Below are 19,460 nucleotides of genomic sequence, written 5' to 3' on the forward strand. Positions count from 1 at the left end.
TGGGTATGTTTCTTCTATGAGAAAACAGACCTATTTAAAACTGACCTGTCACCTGGCCTATAGCCTGGGAGGACCAGCGGCAGGCTGTCTGCAGCAGCTCTGTCCCTGCCCTTGACCCACATGGCCAGGTGGGGCTTTGTTTACAGACTTAGGCAGCTCTCTGACTGTGTTTCAGGTTTACAGGCCCCAGCGCCTCAGAGTGGGGCAGGTCCCAGTGAAGGACCTGCACCACCTGTTTCAGCGCTTTGTCTCCCTGTTCCCCTTGCCCTGGGCACCCCTTCCTCTAATCATGTAAAGCCAGCCAGCTGTTCACTAGAGGGCAGGCTTCTTGTCATTCCTCTGAGGGTGTGACTAGGCCTTCCCCAGCCTCCCTCCCCAACACAGATTGATTAGGGGTCTTTTACTCTTTCTCCAGAGTTATCCAGGTTTATGCTGGAATTTTCCCAAGGGTCCTTCCCTCTTTCAACTCCATCCCTCTGAGAGGCAGGAAGCGGGTGGCATCAGGATGGTGTTACTGTATTGGGATTTTATTGTTTTTCTGTTGTCTTCAGCACAGGAAGTATAGGTTTTGTTACTGTAGAACCACAGGGCCTCCACCCCCTCCAGCTGGGGGCCAGGCCCCTCAGGGTGCAGCTTTAATGTTCAGTATTGGGGCGGCGCTAGGGGAGCCTGGTGCAGAGCCAGAGAGGCTCCCTGGTGCTTTTGCCTTAGGCCACCACTTCCCCATATGTACCTGTCCACTCTGTTCACCTCACCCCCCAGGAATGGTCCTCTGCCACTATCTGAGTGGGCACATGTCCTTCCCCTGCAGCTTTGCACCTGCATCTGATGTCCACTTTAGATAAGTAGCCTCGTGCCCTATCTCAGATGCCAAACCAAGGCAAATTCTGGATGGATCCTGCTAGTGGGGCTCAGCTGTGGGCAGACAAATCACACTCAGATCTGGAGGCGGAACCCCAGGACCGGCACCCTCTAGTCCTGAAGGCTGGTGGGACAAGGCTTCAGAGTTCTTTCTGCTTCATGCCCACCCACTCTGGGGACTTACCAAGGACTGTGGACCCAGGGTAGGCCCTGTGCCATGGGGTTCTGGCTGTTGATCACTTTTCTTGTAGGAAGCATAGCCAGAAGCCAATGAGAGGCAGGAGGGCTGGTCCCTCCGCTTCCCCCCTTGCATGTTCAGTTCTCTCCAGCAGAGGTGGGGAGTCGTGTCCTGGGCTTTCTCCCTGAGTCTCAGCTCACTCTTAGGGCTAAGCTTCCAGGACAGGACCCTCTCTTGAGGCAGGGCCAGTCTCAGGAGCAGTGCTGCATGGCAGGCAGTTTAGTAGACAACTGTTGAACAGGTTCGGGCTGCCCAATAGTTAGGAAACCCCGCCCCCCCCCCCCCCCCAGTTGGGTCCAGTGGAAGCTTGCCCAGGAGACTTTGCTGCTCCCATGAGCCTCAGTGGCCCTGGAGTAATGGCCTTGTTGAGGAGCCACTGGGAATCTGTACCCAAATCTCTCCCTCTTCTCCCAGGTGGCACTGGGCCTCCCCCACTGGTATTAAAGAAAAGTATGACTCCTTTATCTTCAGCTCTTTTCAGAGGCATCTGCCCCCATTCCCCAAAGGGCCCAGTCAGGTGGCCAAGACTATCTTGTGTAGTTCTTGGGGAAGGAACCAAAAACCAGCAGTAAAATAAAGCTGAATGACTGAGTCCTGTAATGTGTGATGGATAACTGTGGACTGACATGAGATCCTGCCTCTCCCAACCAGCGACAGGGAGAACAAAGCATGAATGGCTAACCACAGCAGCCTGCTCCCCTTCAAGTCCCTGGAGACCATGGGAGAGAGGGCTGGCCCAGCAGTCTTGTCTCTGGCTAGCCCTCTGTCTGGCCCAGTTCATACTTAGCTCTCCACAAGCTGAACTGCTAAGAAAGACTTTATTAACAAGGTCAGGGAAGGAGGAGGGGAAGGCAAGGAGCCTGGAGACGGACACACGGGTACCAGGGGTTACAAACAGTAAGAAACACTTTATTATAACTTTACAACATATAAATAGCTTGGGTCAAATCTGTGCTTTCTGGCAGCTGGGCACCAAGTCCCCTCCCCTGCAGGCTCCTGCCTTCCTTCACATTGCACTGTTCGCTGGGTGGCTCTGGCCCTGGGGCCTGGTGTTGGAAGTTGGAGAAAGGGGGCCAGCCGGGCAGCCCAGTCCTGACCTCCATTTCCTGTGCAGGGGCCTGCACCTGTCATCTGCTTGGGTTACGGCTGTTGTGGAAGGACCTCTCCTCAGGGGTCAGGCCAGCAAAGAAGGGGTGCAGCAGGGCCTCTGCCAGTGTGATGCGCTGGGCGGGGTCAAACTCTAACATCCGCCTCATCAGGTCGAACAGCTGCACGTGCTCCGGGGAGTCTTGGAGCATGTAACTCTGCTCAGGGACACAAGGTGCCGCAGTGTGACGTCAGGGTCCCGGGAAGCCACAGTAGATCCCCGCACCTCTGGGAAGCCTGGTGGGACTAGAGGCAAGGACGCCTCCTGGGGGCTCTACTTTCGCCCTCCTCGACTGAAAACGAACAGTTCCTTTCCTTTGGTGACTGTTTAAGGCTCTGGTCTGAGTGTCTTGCTGGGTCCTGACAGTGATGGCACTTCACTTGTCCGAGCACCAACGTCGTGGTCGACAGAGGCTTTCTGTCCCTCCCCCTCCCCTCAGTCCTGCCTAGTTCTTCCCAAAATCAAAAGGGGAGCAGGGGACAGATGTAAGCAGGGTCTCAGGCATCTGGCTCTTCTGGTGTCCCCCAGTTACTTGAGGGGGTGGGGCCCCTCTGGAGCAGTTTGCCAGAAGCCCCACTTCCAGCACCCAGCCATCTCAGGTGCAGCCTCCCATGGAGCTGGAACGAGGAGGAGCCTTAGCTGCCCGGGGGACACCAGAAACTGACCTTCAGAGGTTTGCAGTTCTCCTTCACATACCGCCCATCCGAGCTGTTTTCGTCCCAGACCAGGCCCCCTTTGTAGAAATACTTCTGCTTCCTGGAAATGGAGTGGGGCTGTCAAGCATTAGGAAAAACCAGGGGACACGCCTGGTGGGCACTGGGAAAAGGGCCACACCCAGCAAGGCAAAAAAGTCCAGGTCACCTGGAGGAGCCACAGATGTCCACTGAAGACCATCCAGCACCCAAATGACTCAGCCAAGTACAGAAAGAGCCCCTCACCTGGTGCGGTGAATCATGTGTGAAGGAATGGGGCCTAGGATCTTCTCCATCATCACCAAGTGCTCTCGGTTCTCATGGGTCTGTGGACAGACAAGGACAGAACAGGTCAGTACCAACCTCAGTCCCTCATGGAATAAGAAAGATGGGCACGTGCCTTCCTGCTCCACTCCCTATTCCTGGTACCTCGACCCCTCCCACCCCAATCTTTCCTTCATGACCCAACACCCCTGACCTCTCCCTTCCCCAGCATCTCCACCCTGCCTCTCATAACAGGGACTGCTGAGCGTGGCAGACACCTGTCTCCAGTGCACATGAACTTCTCACCCTGTCCCCTGTGGCCTATCAGAGCAGGGAGTGGGTAACACGGGGTGGCCATACCTGGAAAAGCGTGAAGCCCCGGTAGTACTCAAAGAGAATGCAGCCAATGCTCCAGACATCGCAGGGCTGTGCCCACCCCAGCTCTGAAATCCAAGATGGAGACAGGCTACAGTGGGGCAGCTGCCACACTGCCTAGAAGACTTGCCCAGACCCCAGTGGAAGTGCCTCAGTAAGGTCCACCCTACAAGGCCAACCCAGAGATTGCAGTGACTCATGACAATGCCCCATGACCTTTGTTCACACCCTCCCTGCAGCAGCCCGGTTCCTGGGGGATAGTCACTCACCAAGGATCACCTCAGGTGGGCGATAGTGACGGGTGGCCACAATGGTTGTGTGATGCTCATGGTCAAAGGTGGCACTGCCGAAATCGGCCACTCGGATGCTGGTGTTCTTCACCGACTTTTCCTCACAGCTCTGAAGGGCAAGGTGGCCACGTCAGGTCTCAGCATCCGACATACCCCCACCCCGCCAAGCAGACCTCTGCACTCTCCCTCAGTACCTTGTGCTCATTGTAGAGAGTCTCAAACTCAGAATTCACAAATAGGATATTCTCTGGCTTCAAGTCTGTGTGGGTCAGTTGGTTCTCGTGGAGGACTAGGGGTGTGAGGGGAACAGGCACTGAGAATGGAGGCTTCAGCTTAGGTTCTCCTGCTTATTCAAGCCCAGATTCTGATCCTTTCCAAAGCCAGTGGCTGCCAGGCCCCTTACACCCCTAACCCTCAGCAGGAGGCCCAGGAAACAAACTGGACTTAATTCAGCCTTTACATTGGTTTCCCTCTTAGGTATCTCTGTGCTTGGGCCTCAGGGATTTCTGAGACTTTAAAAATTTGGGGTGGGGAGGAGGGTTAGGGTCCCAATTAAGAAACATTCACCCTGCCTCTGTAGGGACTAGGTCTTAACCTGGTCTCACTTTAAAGCTACAGCATGACTACAACATGGTTCCCTGTAGGGACTAGGTCTTAACCTGGTCTCACTTTAAAGCTACAACATGGTTCCCTAGTCTCAGCACTGGCTAAGAAAAATGTGCAGAACCTGCAGGGCCCCTCGACAATGAGTAATGTCCAGAGGGCGACCTCAGGGCACTATGTGACAGTACAGGCCACACCTGAGGCAGCCCCCGTGGACATGAGGCCACTCGGTGCGTTCAGGACACAGCTTCTGGCTGGCACTACAGTCTCACCCAAGTTCCCCTCGCTCCTAGTAAGTCTCCACACCCACCAGGCCCTTGGCTTTCATGTGACTCTTCACTTGGTTGGACTACTCTTCCCTGACCCTCCATCTAGAGGCCCTGGTGGCATGGTGGTTAAAGCACTCAGCCTTGAACTGGAAGGCAGGCTGTTCAAACCCACCAACCACTGCACCTTGGAAGTAAAGCTGTGGCAGTCTGCTCCATAAACAGGGCCGCTCTACATGTCCTAGAGTCCTATAGTCATGATGAGTTGGAGTTCATTGGAATGCAATGGGCTTGATTTTCTGTTTTAAGTCGGTCAGTCTACTCCCTCCACGGAAAATTCTACAACACTTGAGTGCTGGTACCACCTAGCATGTTCTAAAGCTGCAGACATATGAGGAGTGGTGATGGCACTGAGGGTGGGCAATGTCCAGGGGCTCGGCCACATTAGCCTTTTTACCGTATATAGAAAGGTTGGTAACTGAGTATACTCTCTAACAGTGCTTTCCCTTCTTCCTGAGTACCTAGGGCCAAGGCTGGCCCAGAGGGAGGTCCTTGGAGGGGGCGCTAGCCTTTCCATCCTCACAGTGAGACAGACAATCCTAGAGCGGGAAGGCCTTTCAGCCAAGGGCCAGCAGAAAGGTTAACAGTGTGTAATGACTGGGGGAGAAACAGACAAGCAGGTGACTTGGCTGCCCCATGCTCCACTGACAGTGGACACTTACATCTGAGGGCGTGGCAGAGCTGATAGGCCATGTGCCGCACGTGTGGCAGGGGGTAAGGCTGGAAGTTATTCTCCTTCAGGAATTCAAAGGTATTCTTGCCCAGGAGCTCAAAGGCGATGCACATGTGACCATGGAAGTTGAACCAGTCTGACATCAAGACGCACAGGCTGGAGAGAGAGGGGGAAGGGGCTCAGGGCTGCACTGGGACTGCCCCACTCCCATCTTAGATGATGCCAGTCACCACTCCCTCCTAGGCCACTGGGTCACACACCAGGATGGAGATGTAACAGTTAACAGAGTTAGAGCACATCCCCCCCACCCCGACCACCACCACAGATCTGCTGAGCAAAGACTAAACTTCTGACTGGGCTAGAGGAATGCTTTGGCCCACAGAGAGGGTCAGGGTGGAATAAACCCTAAGTCAGAGATGGAATGATGCTCCCCACTCAGTTAAGCCTCCGCTGGGGGACCCCAGACTCAACAGTGCTTGGGGGTGTAAAGAGTGCTCAGCATGTTTGCCCAGGACAGGCTTTCCTTTGGGTGTCTCCTACATGAGCACCCAACCCACACCGCGTCCTGTGTACATCCTGACTTATGCCCACAACCCAGTAAGGTTCCCGTTCACAACTGCAGGGGGAGAGGCCTGCCTTGGAACAAAAGGCCTGCTGGGATGGAGCCTAGACTCCTAGGCATAGAGTGTGGGAGTAAAAGCCACAGTGCTGGGCACTGTAACCTCTCCCCACCCCCAAGGTACAAACAGTTGTAGCTGGGGTGAACGATGTCCCCAAGAAAGCTTCCCTTCCACTCCTTGCCAACACTCACAACTTGTTCTCTTTGTCTTTCTCCTTGATTTTTTTGAGCACGTTGATCTCTAGCCGGGCGGCCTCCCTGTACTTGCCCACGTTGCGGATGATCTTCAGGGCAACCTGAGATTTCCCTCTGGCCAAGAAGGAGGCAGGGGTCCTCATCAGTAGCTCTCCAGCCCTTGCCCCATTTTCCATCCCAACCGCTCACTTCCAACCACCACCACTCATCAGGAGACAGCAGGTACTTGATGCCGCCCAAGCAGCCCCAGACCTCTGCTCTCCCAAAGCAAGCTCCTGTGCAGTCTGTCTGCAAATGCTCGTGGCATCCCCATCTGCCTTCGGTTTATGAAATCTGCCACTGTCAGCTATCAGGGCAGAGTGCCAGTCCCAGTGCTCACACAGTGACCCAGCTTCTAAGCCAGTCAAACCAGACTGTGGCCAGACCACCCACCCAGAACCTTCATGGGCAAATCATCTGCCCTCTGGGACTGGAGAGTACCAAGATGGAGTGAAGGTCTGGCAAGAAAGTAAAGGGATCAGAAATAGGGTCTTCTCCCTGAGGTCCAGAGCCATTCCCTTGACCTCTCTCCTGACCCAGCTGCCTGCCTGCCTCTCAGCCACAAGCATTTATTTACCAGTTCCTGCTGAGTGCCAGGCACTCCTGGCTGAGGATCTACTGAGACCTTAACAATGCCTGCTCTGAACTTCCAACCCCCAAAGCCCATGGCTAGGACGTAAGCAAAGGAACCCTTGGCTCAGGTTCCGTTGCCAGACCCTGTCAGAAGAGACAGCCCCAGCCACAAGTATGCGCCATCCTCGGGATTTCAGTGCCCCAAGTCTGTGGCATCTTCCTGCTCTCTCTCCTCGTCTCATTCCCCCAGAATTACATATTCTCATGGCAGGGGAGAACTCCTGGTGTGGCGCTGTAGGATCAGCACTGGACTGTTAACCACAAGGTCGGCTGTTCAAACCCCCCCAGCTGCTCCCCGGAAACCCTAGACAGAGTCTATGAGTCAGAACTGACTAGACTGCACTTAACACTGACAGGGAACGACCTCAGAGTTAAGGCTACTCACTCTGTTGTCCCAACACCTGGAACAGGAATTTGGCTAAGCAGACTTCTGCCTTCTCACATAACCCCCGCTGGTCCCGACTCTCTCCCTTTGGGTCTGCCTGCCCCTGGTGTCCTCAGGGACTGATTGTCCCCTCCACCTCTGCGGAGTGGCACAGCCTAGAGCGCTTAGCTGCCCTCATGAGTAGGTATTCTTGGATGTGCCACATCTCTACGTGGTCACATGCAGTGGACCTGGTATAGCCTTGCTCTCCTGGGCCACAGTGGGCTTGAGGGATGCTTAAATGGAGCTGAGAGCAATGGCAGCTTCCTCTCAGTCGCCTTCACTACTTTATCTTGGGATTGTGGCTGGACCCCTGGGTCTAAGGGTCCTTTCTGAGCACTCCTTTTATTGTGGTTGTACTGCAACACTGTGATGGCCAGCTCCACCACTCAGGGTGGAGGGCTAAGGGCATATCACCTCTGAAACAGTGTAAGGCTCGCCCACGGACAGCACACAGTATAATGAAACTGACAGAACACAAGTACTTATTGTAGCTAAAGTGCCCATTAGAGAGCCGCTGAGGCACGGAGGCAACTAGCACACTCTACCCAGTCTGTGTTCCCCAGTGCTCTTGAGGAAGGATAAGGGAAAAGTGTTTTATTAAGCTTGGCAGGGAGAGGAGCGGTCCCCAACCTTGGCAACACCCTACCACACAAGGGCATAGCCCAGTGGAGACCACATTCCACCCTCACCACACTGCAGAAGGCAGCTGCCTACTTAGGAGAGCACCCCAGGTCTCATTTTTCACTACTGGAACATGGCACAACCTCTCACACAGATGCCCAGGGTGAGTGTAAGGTACCAATCCCTCCAAGAGATTCCAGGGAGGGAGTACCAGGCCCCAAGAGCCACAGCCTTGGCAGGACCAGTCACTGTCTAGCAAGTATTGGGCATGCTTTGCAGAGCCCCAAGAATTTCTTTATCTCAAGGGCTCAAGAGAACCCCAACACATGCCGGTCAAACCCTGTTTTGGTGCTAGTCCTCAGAAAAAAGCGAGGCTCCGATAACCATGACCTGCAAGGCCCCAGGTAGGCTCTTCCCAGGAGACCACAGCCAGAGCCAGCTGGAGCCACCGGCACCCTCACCTGGCATGGTCCAAGCACTCCACCACCTTGCCAAAGGTGCCTTCGCCCAGGTTCCCCACAATCTCATCTACGAGAGAAAAGAAGCAGGGCATGAGGGTCTGCAGGGCAGAGGGCCGGCGGCTCCTGTAAGTTCATAGCATTCAACATTCTCCAAACAAAAAAGGCTTCTCTCTCACTGCTACACTCTTAACAGCAGAAGCTGCTAGTGGCTGTGTCATTCAGGCAATTACTGGTGGCCCCGCGAAGGCGCCACGCGCACTAGAGGCCCCTCCAGGCAGGAGAGGTCTTGTCTAACAAGGGGGGTAGGAAGTAGAGAGGTAAAGTTTTACGAAAGGTGGCTGTACATCGCTCTTGGAGCCAATCGCCGATCCGGCACACCAGGTGGCCCTCCTTGTCATCTTCCACACTCCGGCTGCTGCGCTTACTGCTCTGTTGGCTTCTCTGCATGCACCGCCCCCCGAAACGCCATCCGACCAATCGCATGGTAGGCGGTTCCGATTGACAGATTGAGGTGTCAGTCAAAGGCAGAGGTGGAGACGGTGAGGAGCCGGTGGGTTGGTTGGTTGGATTTTCCAGATCCCAGCATTTCATAAGGCACACAGCATATATAACGATAGGGATATTGCAAGGGACACGTCAAGACACAAACTGACTTCAAAAACAGAAAAGTCAAAACAGCTACAGGTATGTAAAGAAAACTCGGACATTATCTATAAAGAGGGGCGTCACAAACGCTCAGAAAGATGGCCAGCCTCTGCTGCTGAGAGGCCAGGTGGTGAGGAGAGCCACAGCCCTGATGCCCTCCTCCAGAGAGTCTCCCCCTCCCAGGCCCTCCCGTGGTGGCTTCGGCCAGAGCTGAAGACGCATTGAGAACGGCGCAAGAAGGCAGCCAGCCCAGCTTGGGTCCAATCATCTGGACAGGTCAGAGGGCCACTCTGGCTTTCATGAAGAATGCCCAACCTGTCCTTGCCTACCCACACAGCCCTGCACGCACCCAAGAGCTGTCACGCAGAGCCAAGCTGCTATGTGTCCCCAGACAGCATCCTTGGCCAGAGTTGAGCACCACTACCAGAAACGGCCTTCCTAACCAGGCTCAAGCAGGAAAGGGCGGGCCTCCTTCCTCCAAGGCCCATGCAGGCCCCATGCCAGCTCCTGCCCTGGACTTGGCACCCATGCCGCTCACAGGCCAGGCTCAACCCGAGCCTCACAACGACAGAGGGCACCACAGAGAGAAGCCATCGAGCCACAGAGCTGCACTGCCACCCTGTGGCAGTCACTAAGAGGCCACCTGGCCTTACTGGGCTCCATGACACAGCCTCCCCTCGACTTGCCATGGCCATTCAGAAAAGTCACAGGGAGAACTGGGCAGAGAAGACGCTGGCCGCCTCCACTAACCCTGCTCCTCAGGGGCCTCGTGGCCAGCGAGTAGAAAGCAAAGAGAAGGAAGCACATAGCCTCAAAGATAGACCAACTGGCTTTCCTTCGGCAGGGATCTGGGTGCAGTGTGGCCTCCACCCCAGGAACAGCGGCCAGACCTTGCACAGGCCTGGGGCTCCCTGGGGTTGTAGGACCTTCTGCCATTCCACCCATACCTCGCCTTTGCTGCCCTTCCTGTGAAGAGGCAAGGCTGCAGCGGACCTGGCTGGAGCTTAGCAGGAAAGCTCTCCATGTGGGCTGAAGGACGGACAAGTCCTCTCCAGGGTGTGTGGAGAGGGAATGGGGCAGTAGATGCAGGCCACCCAGACAGAGCACTCAGCTCCTGGGCCAAGCTCTGAGCAGGAAGAACACACTATACAGACCACAAAGTGGCAGCCCTGCTGCTCCCCTAGGCTCCCGGGCCACATGCGCCTGTAGCCAGTGTCTGGAGCAGCCTAGAGACACAGACAGGCTGGGGACCACCAGCACCACAACCAGAGCCCCGAGAGCTGCCATTACCAAAAGGCCCAGAAGACAGAGGAGCTGGAGGACCCAGCAGAGTTGGGCACCTGGACCAGACAACACAAACACACACACATGCACGCACACCAGCGCGTGTGCTCAGGGGTGGCAGTACTCACCCTAACCAACCAGCCTGAGAAAAGGCTATAGAGCAGATGAGGCCTGGAGCCCCAGCCAGCACACTTGGCCACCACTCACCGAGGAGGCACTGCTACAAGACCTGGTGCGGCGTTTGTGGCAGTGATGGGCGTGTTTGCGGGTCCGATATGGCTCCCTCTCCCGTGACCGCCGCCGATGGTGTGATCGAGATGATCCATAGCAATCCTCCCCAAAGGAGGGACTCCGCTCTTCACATCGGTACGTATCGCTGTCTCGCCGCTCCCGGTATCTCCTCTGGTAGGGCAGGCGGTCATGGCTGCCAAGAAAAGGGAGACTGGTCAGCAGAGTCCTTCTTCCCACCAGCCAGGTTTCTGCTACCAGGGAAGAGCTTGCAGACACAGCCTATTGGAGCAGAGGCATCACACAGGTGCCCAAGCTGTGGCGAGGAGGTGGCTAGCTGCCCTCTAGACCCTTGGAGGCTGAGCAGTGGAAACAGAAGTTGCGGTGGCAGGCCTCCGAGGGTGCTTTCTGTAGCCTTCTCTAACTCTAAGCTGACCAGAGGCCGAGACAAGATCAGGGACCAACAGCTAGAAAGTCTGCCCCATCCCCACTAAGGAAGGCTCAGGAGGACCGTAGGGGACGGGCCACATACCTGCACTGCCACTTGGGCCTAGAAAATGGGGAATGTTCTGGAAGGAGGAGGAAGGGGCACTTGAGGACAGAATAAGGGGAGACAAGGCTAGTCACTAACATGGAGGTCAGGAAATGTACGTGAGATTTGGGGAGGCACCCCAAGAGGACAAAGTGGGACACAGGAGCAGTGGGTACAGACAGCAGTCACCTTGATGAGACTCAGGACTGCCCCAAGCCCAGCCCGTTTCTTCTCACCTTCTGGATCGAGACCTGCGGGGTGGAGGCTCCCTTCGGGACAGGTAGCGCAGTCTCCCTTCGTGCTCCCGACTGTAAGACCTCCTCCTCTTCCATCGGTAGCTCAGGTACGGGTCTGGCTCAGGGGAACGGTATCGCTTACAGTGATGCATCTAGGCCACAAGAGAGTGTCCTGCTCAACACACAGCCAGTCCCTCTAACCACAGGATTGCCAGGGCAGCCGAGGCGTGCCTGAAGAAGAGGCCCATTGTTCTGTTTGGGGGGCAGCCCCTCCCAGGGGTTTATGAAGTGAAGAAGAACTCTGAGGTCACACTGGTCCAATAGCAGACAATGGGGAACATGCTCCCTGCCAGTGAACTACCACACAACTGCCTCCCCTGCAAAGCATCACTGACTTGGTGGCCTGAGCATTTGGGGAACTGGGTAAGCTGGGACCAGATACTGAGGTAGGAAGGCAGGGGAGAATGGGGAACCCAGTCACAGGGAGACAGGGGAACCTACTAAGCTCAGAGCCCTCCTTTCTGGGGTGGAGGCAGGGGGGGTCCTAGGACATGACCATGCTGTACAGCCAGACATTAGAGTCAAAGGGCTGTTGGCCTGAAGCCAACAACAAGGGAGCAAGGGGGTAGGGGAAACATCTACAGTTGTCTAAAGTCTAGCTGAAACCTGGAACTGGACAAGGGAATGAAGCCACCATGAGGAGCCACTGATGAGAGGAACAGCCCTGGGAGAAAGTGGCAACAGGACCTCACACAATATTCCCTAGCCCACTTGAGAGTCTGGCCGGGCAGCTCTTGGTCTCAGTAGCCCTTGGGATGCCAGGGTCCTTTAGAGTTCCCAAGTTTCTTGCCAGAGGTCCACTTAGCACCCCTCAGACCACCAGCAGCACTGCAGTGGGCAGTGCACCACCTCTATCCAGCATTACCTTTACTGTCCCCTCTTCTCATTCCCCTGATCTAGGACCTGCTCCTGTTCTCCTCTTAGGAGCAGGGGAGGGATTGACTGTCTGCACAGGGAAGCAAATCGAAAGAGCCACCTCACTATCCCTACTCAGTCGAGACTTGTTTCTGCCACAGGAAATCACCAGGCTGGGCCTACACCAACTGAGAGGTCAACTCCCAGCTCCGCCCACACCTGAAACCCTGCCACTGCCTTCATGGGAGGGCTGGGCCAGATGGTGGAGCCTCCTTCCCAGCCCTTCCCTAGGCCACAGCTAGCCTCCTGTCACAGTCTAAGCACATTTTAGACAAACCCACTGAGGCTGCGCCTTCAATACAGAAAGGTCTTTCAGGAAGAGGACAGCAAGGCATGGAGCACCTTAGTGATTGAGAAAGTCGCAACTCTCTGTTTCCCCAGTAGCAAATGTCTTGTCCATGCTACTGGAAAATCCAGGAAGTGGTACTGGCCTCATCTTAGAGATAAACACTCTGTAAAATCTCAGAGACATCCCTAAGAGCTTGGATTTCTGCTCTGTTTTGATCAGCTGACTAATGTATCACTCTTCTCCTGCAATTACCTCACAGCAGATGCCCAAGCTGTGGAATGAAAACTCTAGTCATATCTCACTAATTAACCCGGAAGACACTCTAGTGGCCAGGAACAAGTCCTCCCACAAGACCAGTGTGGCCCTGTCTCTTCACTGAGCCGACAAAGCTCAGAATGGGAGGACTTAATCTAGTCCACACCAGATCAAAGTCTCCCTCCTGGGACTAAAAGATACCCATGTGTACACACACCCTGCTAGTGAAAAGAGCCCATATGCTAATTTGAACCCTGGCACTGCCACTTCGAGCCTTTGAGCAAGTTACTCAACTGCTCTAACCTTCAGCTTCCTCTTGTGACACAGGGATAATAATAATCACTTGCAAAGTGTTTCTGAGGATGAAACGTGCCTCTCCCAAGTGCCAGCACAAGCCTGGGCCCACCAGAGGTACCGCCGTGAGCTTTTTATTAACAAAATGAAACAGGTTCCAGGTAACAACTCAGGGCTTTGATAAATGCCTTTAGGGCCTTAGGAACATTTTTGTACGTCCCGCCCAGGGGAAGCTGGGAGAACAGCGTTCTGGACAGAATCCCGGACCTAAACCCCACTGCTGTCACTTACTGGCCTCGTGAACTTATACAAGTCACTGTAGCCTTGGTTACCATACCTGGAAAACAGAGATAACGCCACCTCCCAGCCAATTTGGCACAGGAGAAGACAAGCATGAGAGCTAGAAAGGACCACATAGGAGGCACATAGGAGAAAGCATCTCTCCTTGAACGCATCCTAGGTAGGTGAGCTACTGGACCTACCAGACCCCCTCCTCAGCCTCCCGCCAACTACAACACAAGGGCCCACTTCTCATCCATTGTCTCTGATTCTCAAGACCCCAATACACAGGGTATTTCAGGAAGCTAAGGGCTTCTGGGAGGCTCTGGGAGGCTCTGCTCTACACAATGAAAGAAAGAGACAATAATCATGTGAAGGAAATCGAGGATGCCAATTCCTCTCCTTGGAGCACAGCCTTGGAGGCTTCTCGTTTGCTGGTCCAGGCCAGAGAACTGGGCTAACAAGAAATGCAGCCAGCCAGGTCAGCGACTGCCCTCCCAGATCCCCGCCATCCCAGCGCCCCATGGTTATTTTTGGCCGGCGCTGCTCCACCACTGCAACCTCAAACCTGCCACCTCGCAAGCCGCCACAACAAGGAGGGTGAAACGCTCCTCCTTTTCAAGGGCACGGAGGAGGGAAACTGGAAAACCGCCAACTCCGCCTCGACGGGGGCTTGGCTCAGGCAGTTCCCACCCCAGCTCCGCAGCAGGGCCCTCGCACCCGGAACTAAGGCCCAGAGGCTCGGAGCCTAGGAGCAGCCCCGGTATTTGTACTGTCAGCTTGACGTGGCCCCTCCCCCGGGCTGGAGCGGCTCATCATCACAACAGAACACGCAGAGGCGCCTGCGGCCTTAGCTTGCGTCCCTTCCTGCGGCCCAAGGTCCCGGGAATCTCAGAGCTCCGAACCCCCCACCCCCGACCTCCGACCCAAATCGCCGCCGTGCGCGGAGGAGGGATCCAGTGGGGGGCGTCGGCAGGTCGGCCTGAGCCAGAATCAAGCTCCCGGCCGCGTGAAGGGAGGGCTGTGGACCGAGCCTCGAGCCAGGGAGAGTAGGGATCTGAAGGCCCCTCCACGCTATCCCAAGTCCGACCCCGACCCCATCCCGCGGGCAGGAGGAGCAGGGCCGAAGCTGGATCCCTGCCGGGGTTGAGGGAGGGGATCTCAAAGGCTGCTCTAGACCCCATGGGATTGAGAGGTCGAGGTCTGCAGAGATCGCTCTCAGGGGGAAAAGCGGAGGGTCAGGGGTGAGAGGTCGGGAGCGCGGCCTGCGGTAAGCAGAGGAAGAGAATGAAAGGGAGTGGGCTGAGACCGAACTAGGATACCCGGGACTCGAACCAAGCGCGGCCACCCATCCCAACTCACCTCCCGCCGCCGCCGCCGTCGCGGGCCGGGGCCCACACTCACCGTCTCCGAGGCTCTGGCTGCGGCTAGGCCCCACTCCCCGCTCCGAGCACCTCTTCCGCTTCCGGCTCCGGCCTCCGCCCGAGGCGGCCCCGCCCCCGGCCTAACGCGGCCGTCGCCTGCCCGGGAGCCGCTCAACTCGATGTTCTGGCCGCTCTAGCCCCCGACTCGAAGGCTCTGGGGGACCGTCTTACACTCACCGATCGCTGCGGCTGAGCTGACGAGAGCAGTTCCGGGAGGGCCGAGTTGTGGCTCTGACTACGTCTCGCTCCGCCCCCCACCGTGTCGCGTCGCACGTAAACCCATAAGACAGGTGCGCGGTCCCGGGCCCGCGGGCTTCTCGGTGCCCACCGGGGGCGCTCCGAGCCGAAAAGTGGAGCTTCTCCCTTGCCCGCCAAACACTTTACTGTAAGAGGAGGAGCAGTCATTGTTTCCCTGTTCCAAGAGGAAATGGGGTTCTCTGAGGTCGGCGGGGCTTGTTTAAAAACGTCCGCCGGGCCACGGGGACTAACACAACGGAGATCTAGGTACAGAGGCTCAGGAAAGCAGCATTGACTCCCATTTGTGTGAAAAAGCAAATCTAAATGCGTTTAAGTCACTATGTGTACATGACGATCAATTTCTGGGACTCCTGGTGAAGCTCTGTAGGATCAGCACTGTACTGCGAATCTAAAGGTCGGCAGTTTAAACCCACCAGCTGCTCCTTGGAAACCCTACACAGGGTCGCTGCGAGTCGGTACCGAATCGACAGCACTTAACAATCGAGAGCCACAATGGTGGTGCCTCTAGGAGGGGCCGAGTTCTAGGTTGGGGGGGAGCTTCTTTTCCTTGAGGACCCTTTGAGCTTCGTATCGCGGCCAGCATTGTTTCTCAGTAAGCCCCAACCAAACAAAAGGCCCACGCCGTACTGCGGCCAGGCCCCGCAGGCCATTCCGCCTCACAACTCCGCCCAACTATCTGTTCAGCGCAGGATTACCAAGCCCCACTTTCCAAATGAAGCAACCGAGGACGGGGGGTGGGGGGGAACCATTGAGAGACCACACAGTTTGCGAGCGAGCACATGCAGCCAGCCAGGTCCGGGAATAGCGTCCCCGCCCCCAGGCTCTCCCAGGCGTCGCGCAGCTAACCGTGAGGGCGCGGTCCCTAATTGTCCCCACGCCCTGCGAGCCCTAGAAGCTCGCGGTCCCGCCCCGCCGAAGTTTGCGGGGTTGGGTGTCTTTCCAGGCACCGCCCCCTCGGGACACCGCCCACACCTGATAGCCTGGGTTTGCCTCGCTCCGCAGGGGGCGGGGCAGAGGCCCGTCAGCGTCTCTTGCCTGACCCCGCCCCCTGGTCACGCCCCTTCTAGTGAGGGCGCCGTCTCCTGGACCCAAGATCTCAGCAGATGCGGCGGCATCTATAGTGCCTCGCTACTGGCTCCGTCTTAAACTAGAGTTAAATGACGTGGCTTGTAAAGTGCTGTCGAGTCGATTCCGACTCATAGTGACCCTGTACAGGGTTTCCGATAGTGACTGATGGTTTGAACTGCCAACATTGTGCATTACTTATTCTATAGCTTTGCTGTTGTTATGTACCGTGATGTCGGTTCAGACTCATAGCGGTTTCCGAGGCTCTAAATCTTTACAGGAGCAGAAAGCCTCATCTTTCGAGGAAAAGCTGGTAGTTTCGAACTGCTAACCGTGAGATTAGCCCGATTCGTAACCACTACGCTACCAGAGCTCCTTAGCTAACATTTCCCCCCGCCCCACAATCGCCCTTTGGTCCAACACTCTCACTCAAACTAAACAAGAAGCTACGTGAAAACTGAATGCTTGCTACAGTTAACGCGTCCTCAAGACAGGTCCCTAGTCCTACTTCCAATCAATCAAATGTTCCTCTCCCGCGCTCCCACCCCCATATATAAATCCGAGAGCCACTTCACGTGTTCAGTGGATGACCCAGAAACTGGTTGTTTTGGCCTTCAGATCTCACCCTTTCAAGGTCTGGGAGTTTTAAAAATGCCCGGTGTCCCTCCTGCTCCTGATGCTCCAATGTTTGGTTGGCCTAGGCCGGGACCACACCAGCCTGATTTCATCGTAGGGATTTTACCCAATCAGGCTAGGTGGGAGGACTCTGAGGTCTCCGCCTACCACCGCCTAGTGTTGCCCGCCGTTTCCTAGGCTCCAGGCAACTAGGCCTGTGGCCCTTAGAAAGGCTTGTATTGCAACACTGTCCTGAGCACCAGGCTCTGAGGGCGTAAATCACACCCATATTCCTATAAACCCCCCGCCCTGGAAAAACCAGGAGCCTCTCAGGAAGCGGCGGTGTTTCTGAAGTGGAATAGGAGCCATCTCTCATCTCCTTACCTCTCCAGAATCTGCAGTCAGGCAGCCATTGTGCCAGAAATTCTACCATTGGGTTTTTATTCTTTTGTCTATTTCTTCCCCCAAAAGAATGCACACTGGAAAAGAGTGAGACAAAGAATAAAGTTGGTTGTTAAGTGGCGTCAAGTCAGTTCCAACTCACAGTAACCTAATAGAGGGTTTCCAAGGAGCAGCTGGTGGGTTTGAATTGCCAACCTTGTGGTTTTCAGTCCAGTGCTGAGCCTACAGCGCCAGGCCACAGGCAATTGGAAAAAGATTTACCCTGAGGTGAAGTAATTCCCCTCACTCCACCCCCATATCTCCAAGTCCTTTTTCCTATGCTGCCTGACACAGAGTCCCTGGCAACCCCTGGCTAGGGAGCTCTGGGTAGACCCATTCCAGAGGTTTGTTCCACAGATGCCAAGTTCCTTTCCTAGATCTTAACCCTTGCCTCCACAAAGTCCTTCTTTTTCTTTTTCTTAGTTGTGATTGGATGGAAGTTTACAGATGAATTGGTATTCCATTCAATAATCTCCACCACGTAGCAGTGCTCTTCCCACTTGCTCTGTGTGTTCACTGTTTCCCTTCCATCTTTTCTGTCCCTGCCTGTCTTCTGAGCTTTGCTGCCCTTTTGATCTCTTAAGGTTAATTATTCTAATGAGTGTGTGCCTCCCTGGTGTTACTGTTCACTTCATAGGGACTGTTTATCATGTGGCTGATAGTTGAGTCATGGGATGACCTCAGACTTGAAGGGTGTTTCAGACTTGAAGGGTGGCTCAGGGCCATAATGTCCATCAGACCAGTAAGCCTGGACTTTTTCATGATTTGGGTTTTGTTTCACATTTTCTTCCACTCTCTCAGGATCTCCCATTGTGATCCCTTTCAGAACAATCAGCAGTGGTAGCTGGCCACCATCTAGTTCTGGTCTCAGCGTCATGGAGGCTGGAATCAACCATTTCCTTTCTGTATGAAGGAAATGGCTCAAGGGCACCCAGGACTTACTTGCGCTGTCCTATGCCCAACCCCCAGCCACTTGGACCCACAGCTCCTCTCTAGGATCCCACCTTGCCCCACTTGGTCTCTCCTTTGCCATCCCCCAACCCCCCAGCTTCCTCCAGGTCCCAGATGCTGGAATCTCCTCATCTTCCTCGTCCTGTTGCCTTTGCTTCCCCCACCCCCTTTACCTTCTCTGGGGGCAGTTAATTCACCTTTAAGCCTCAGTCCCAGGGTTACCTTTTTTGGGTACCTCTAAGGCGAGTTGGGCTCTCCTTCCTAGTGGTCCCACAACTCTCTGCTCCTGCCTGTCTCAAGTCCTCGGGGGCTATGCTAGCCCCTCTATGCTGACTCCTAGGTGCAACAATCTAGCTCCCAGCCCCCAGCAGAATGTGAACGCTTCTGGAACCAAGCCAGCCTTATAGCAGATTCTCCTTGAGGCCTGGGAGTTGCCCATGGAAAACCCCTGATCTCTAACTGGAAAGAGAGACTTAGACTGGAGTTTGGGGTGCTATGCAGTGTGTGGAGGTAGGGGCAGGGGCAGACCTCATGGTCTATTTTGGAGAGGCCTTTGGGAGATGATGAGAGGTGGCAAGCCGACTACAGGAACCTGAACCTGGAGGCAGGGGAGAGGAGAGTCAAGGAGCTGAGAGGTGAGTGGCAGAAGCAGGCCTGGGGATGTGAGGGGTTTGGGAAGGAAGTTCCTCCCAGAGTTCCTTCCTCTCCTTGGGTGGCAACAGCCTTCTAGGACTGGAGTCGACACCCTCTGTGCCCTCACTGAGCCTGGGCATGGGCCAGGTGCCCATAGTTGGGGGGAGAGTTGACAGGACTCTGGGGCACAGACCCTGGAGGTGAAGATGAGGCAGGGGAGGCAGAGCGTGAGGAGACAATACCAGCTGAGTAGCCCCTGTCTGCCTCCTGAGTTCCCACAAGCTGGTGGGACATGGGGCTCAGGGCCCCCATCTAACAGCTGAAGTTACTGAAGCTGGAGAGGTTCCAGAGCAAGGACTTTTTGAGGGCTTCTGATCCCACATCACAGCTAAACTATGTATTATTGTTGTTGTTAGAGGTCATGGAGTCCGTTTCTACACACAGCAACCCCTATGGCAATAGAACTGCCTCACAGGTTTTCTTAGCTGTCATCTTCATAGAAGCAGACTGCTGGGTCTTTCTTTCAAGGAACTGTTGGGTAGATTCAAACCACCAACCTTTTGGTTTGCAGCACTTACACAACCACTGTGTC

The 19,460-nt window shown here is 55.3% G+C and overlaps 1 protein-coding gene across 1 annotated transcript; it reads right to left on the reverse strand.

Moving 5' to 3' along the window:
- Positions 1 to 1,898: 1,898 nt before the first annotated feature.
- On the reverse strand, positions 1,899 to 15,052 carry CLK3 (CDC-like kinase 3). The gene is made up of 13 exons (XM_006866486.1): positions 14,886 to 15,052; positions 11,390 to 11,541; positions 10,601 to 10,817; positions 8,809 to 8,905; positions 8,465 to 8,531; positions 6,281 to 6,397; positions 5,459 to 5,625; positions 4,062 to 4,156; positions 3,847 to 3,976; positions 3,563 to 3,645; positions 3,185 to 3,264; positions 2,912 to 3,002; positions 1,899 to 2,403 (listed from the first exon to the last, which is right to left on the reverse strand). Exons 2-13 carry the CDS (start codon positions 11,539 to 11,541, stop codon positions 2,227 to 2,229), a joined length of 1,473 nt encoding a protein of 490 aa, XP_006866548.1. The 5' UTR covers positions 14,886 to 15,052; the 3' UTR covers positions 1,899 to 2,226.
- Positions 15,053 to 19,460: the final 4,408 nt, after the last annotated feature.

Source organism: Chrysochloris asiatica, unplaced genomic scaffold (assembly GCF_000296735.1).
Source record: "Chrysochloris asiatica unplaced genomic scaffold, ChrAsi1.0 scaffold00092, whole genome shotgun sequence".
NCBI lineage: Eukaryota > Metazoa > Chordata > Mammalia > Afrosoricida > Chrysochloridae > Chrysochloris > Chrysochloris asiatica.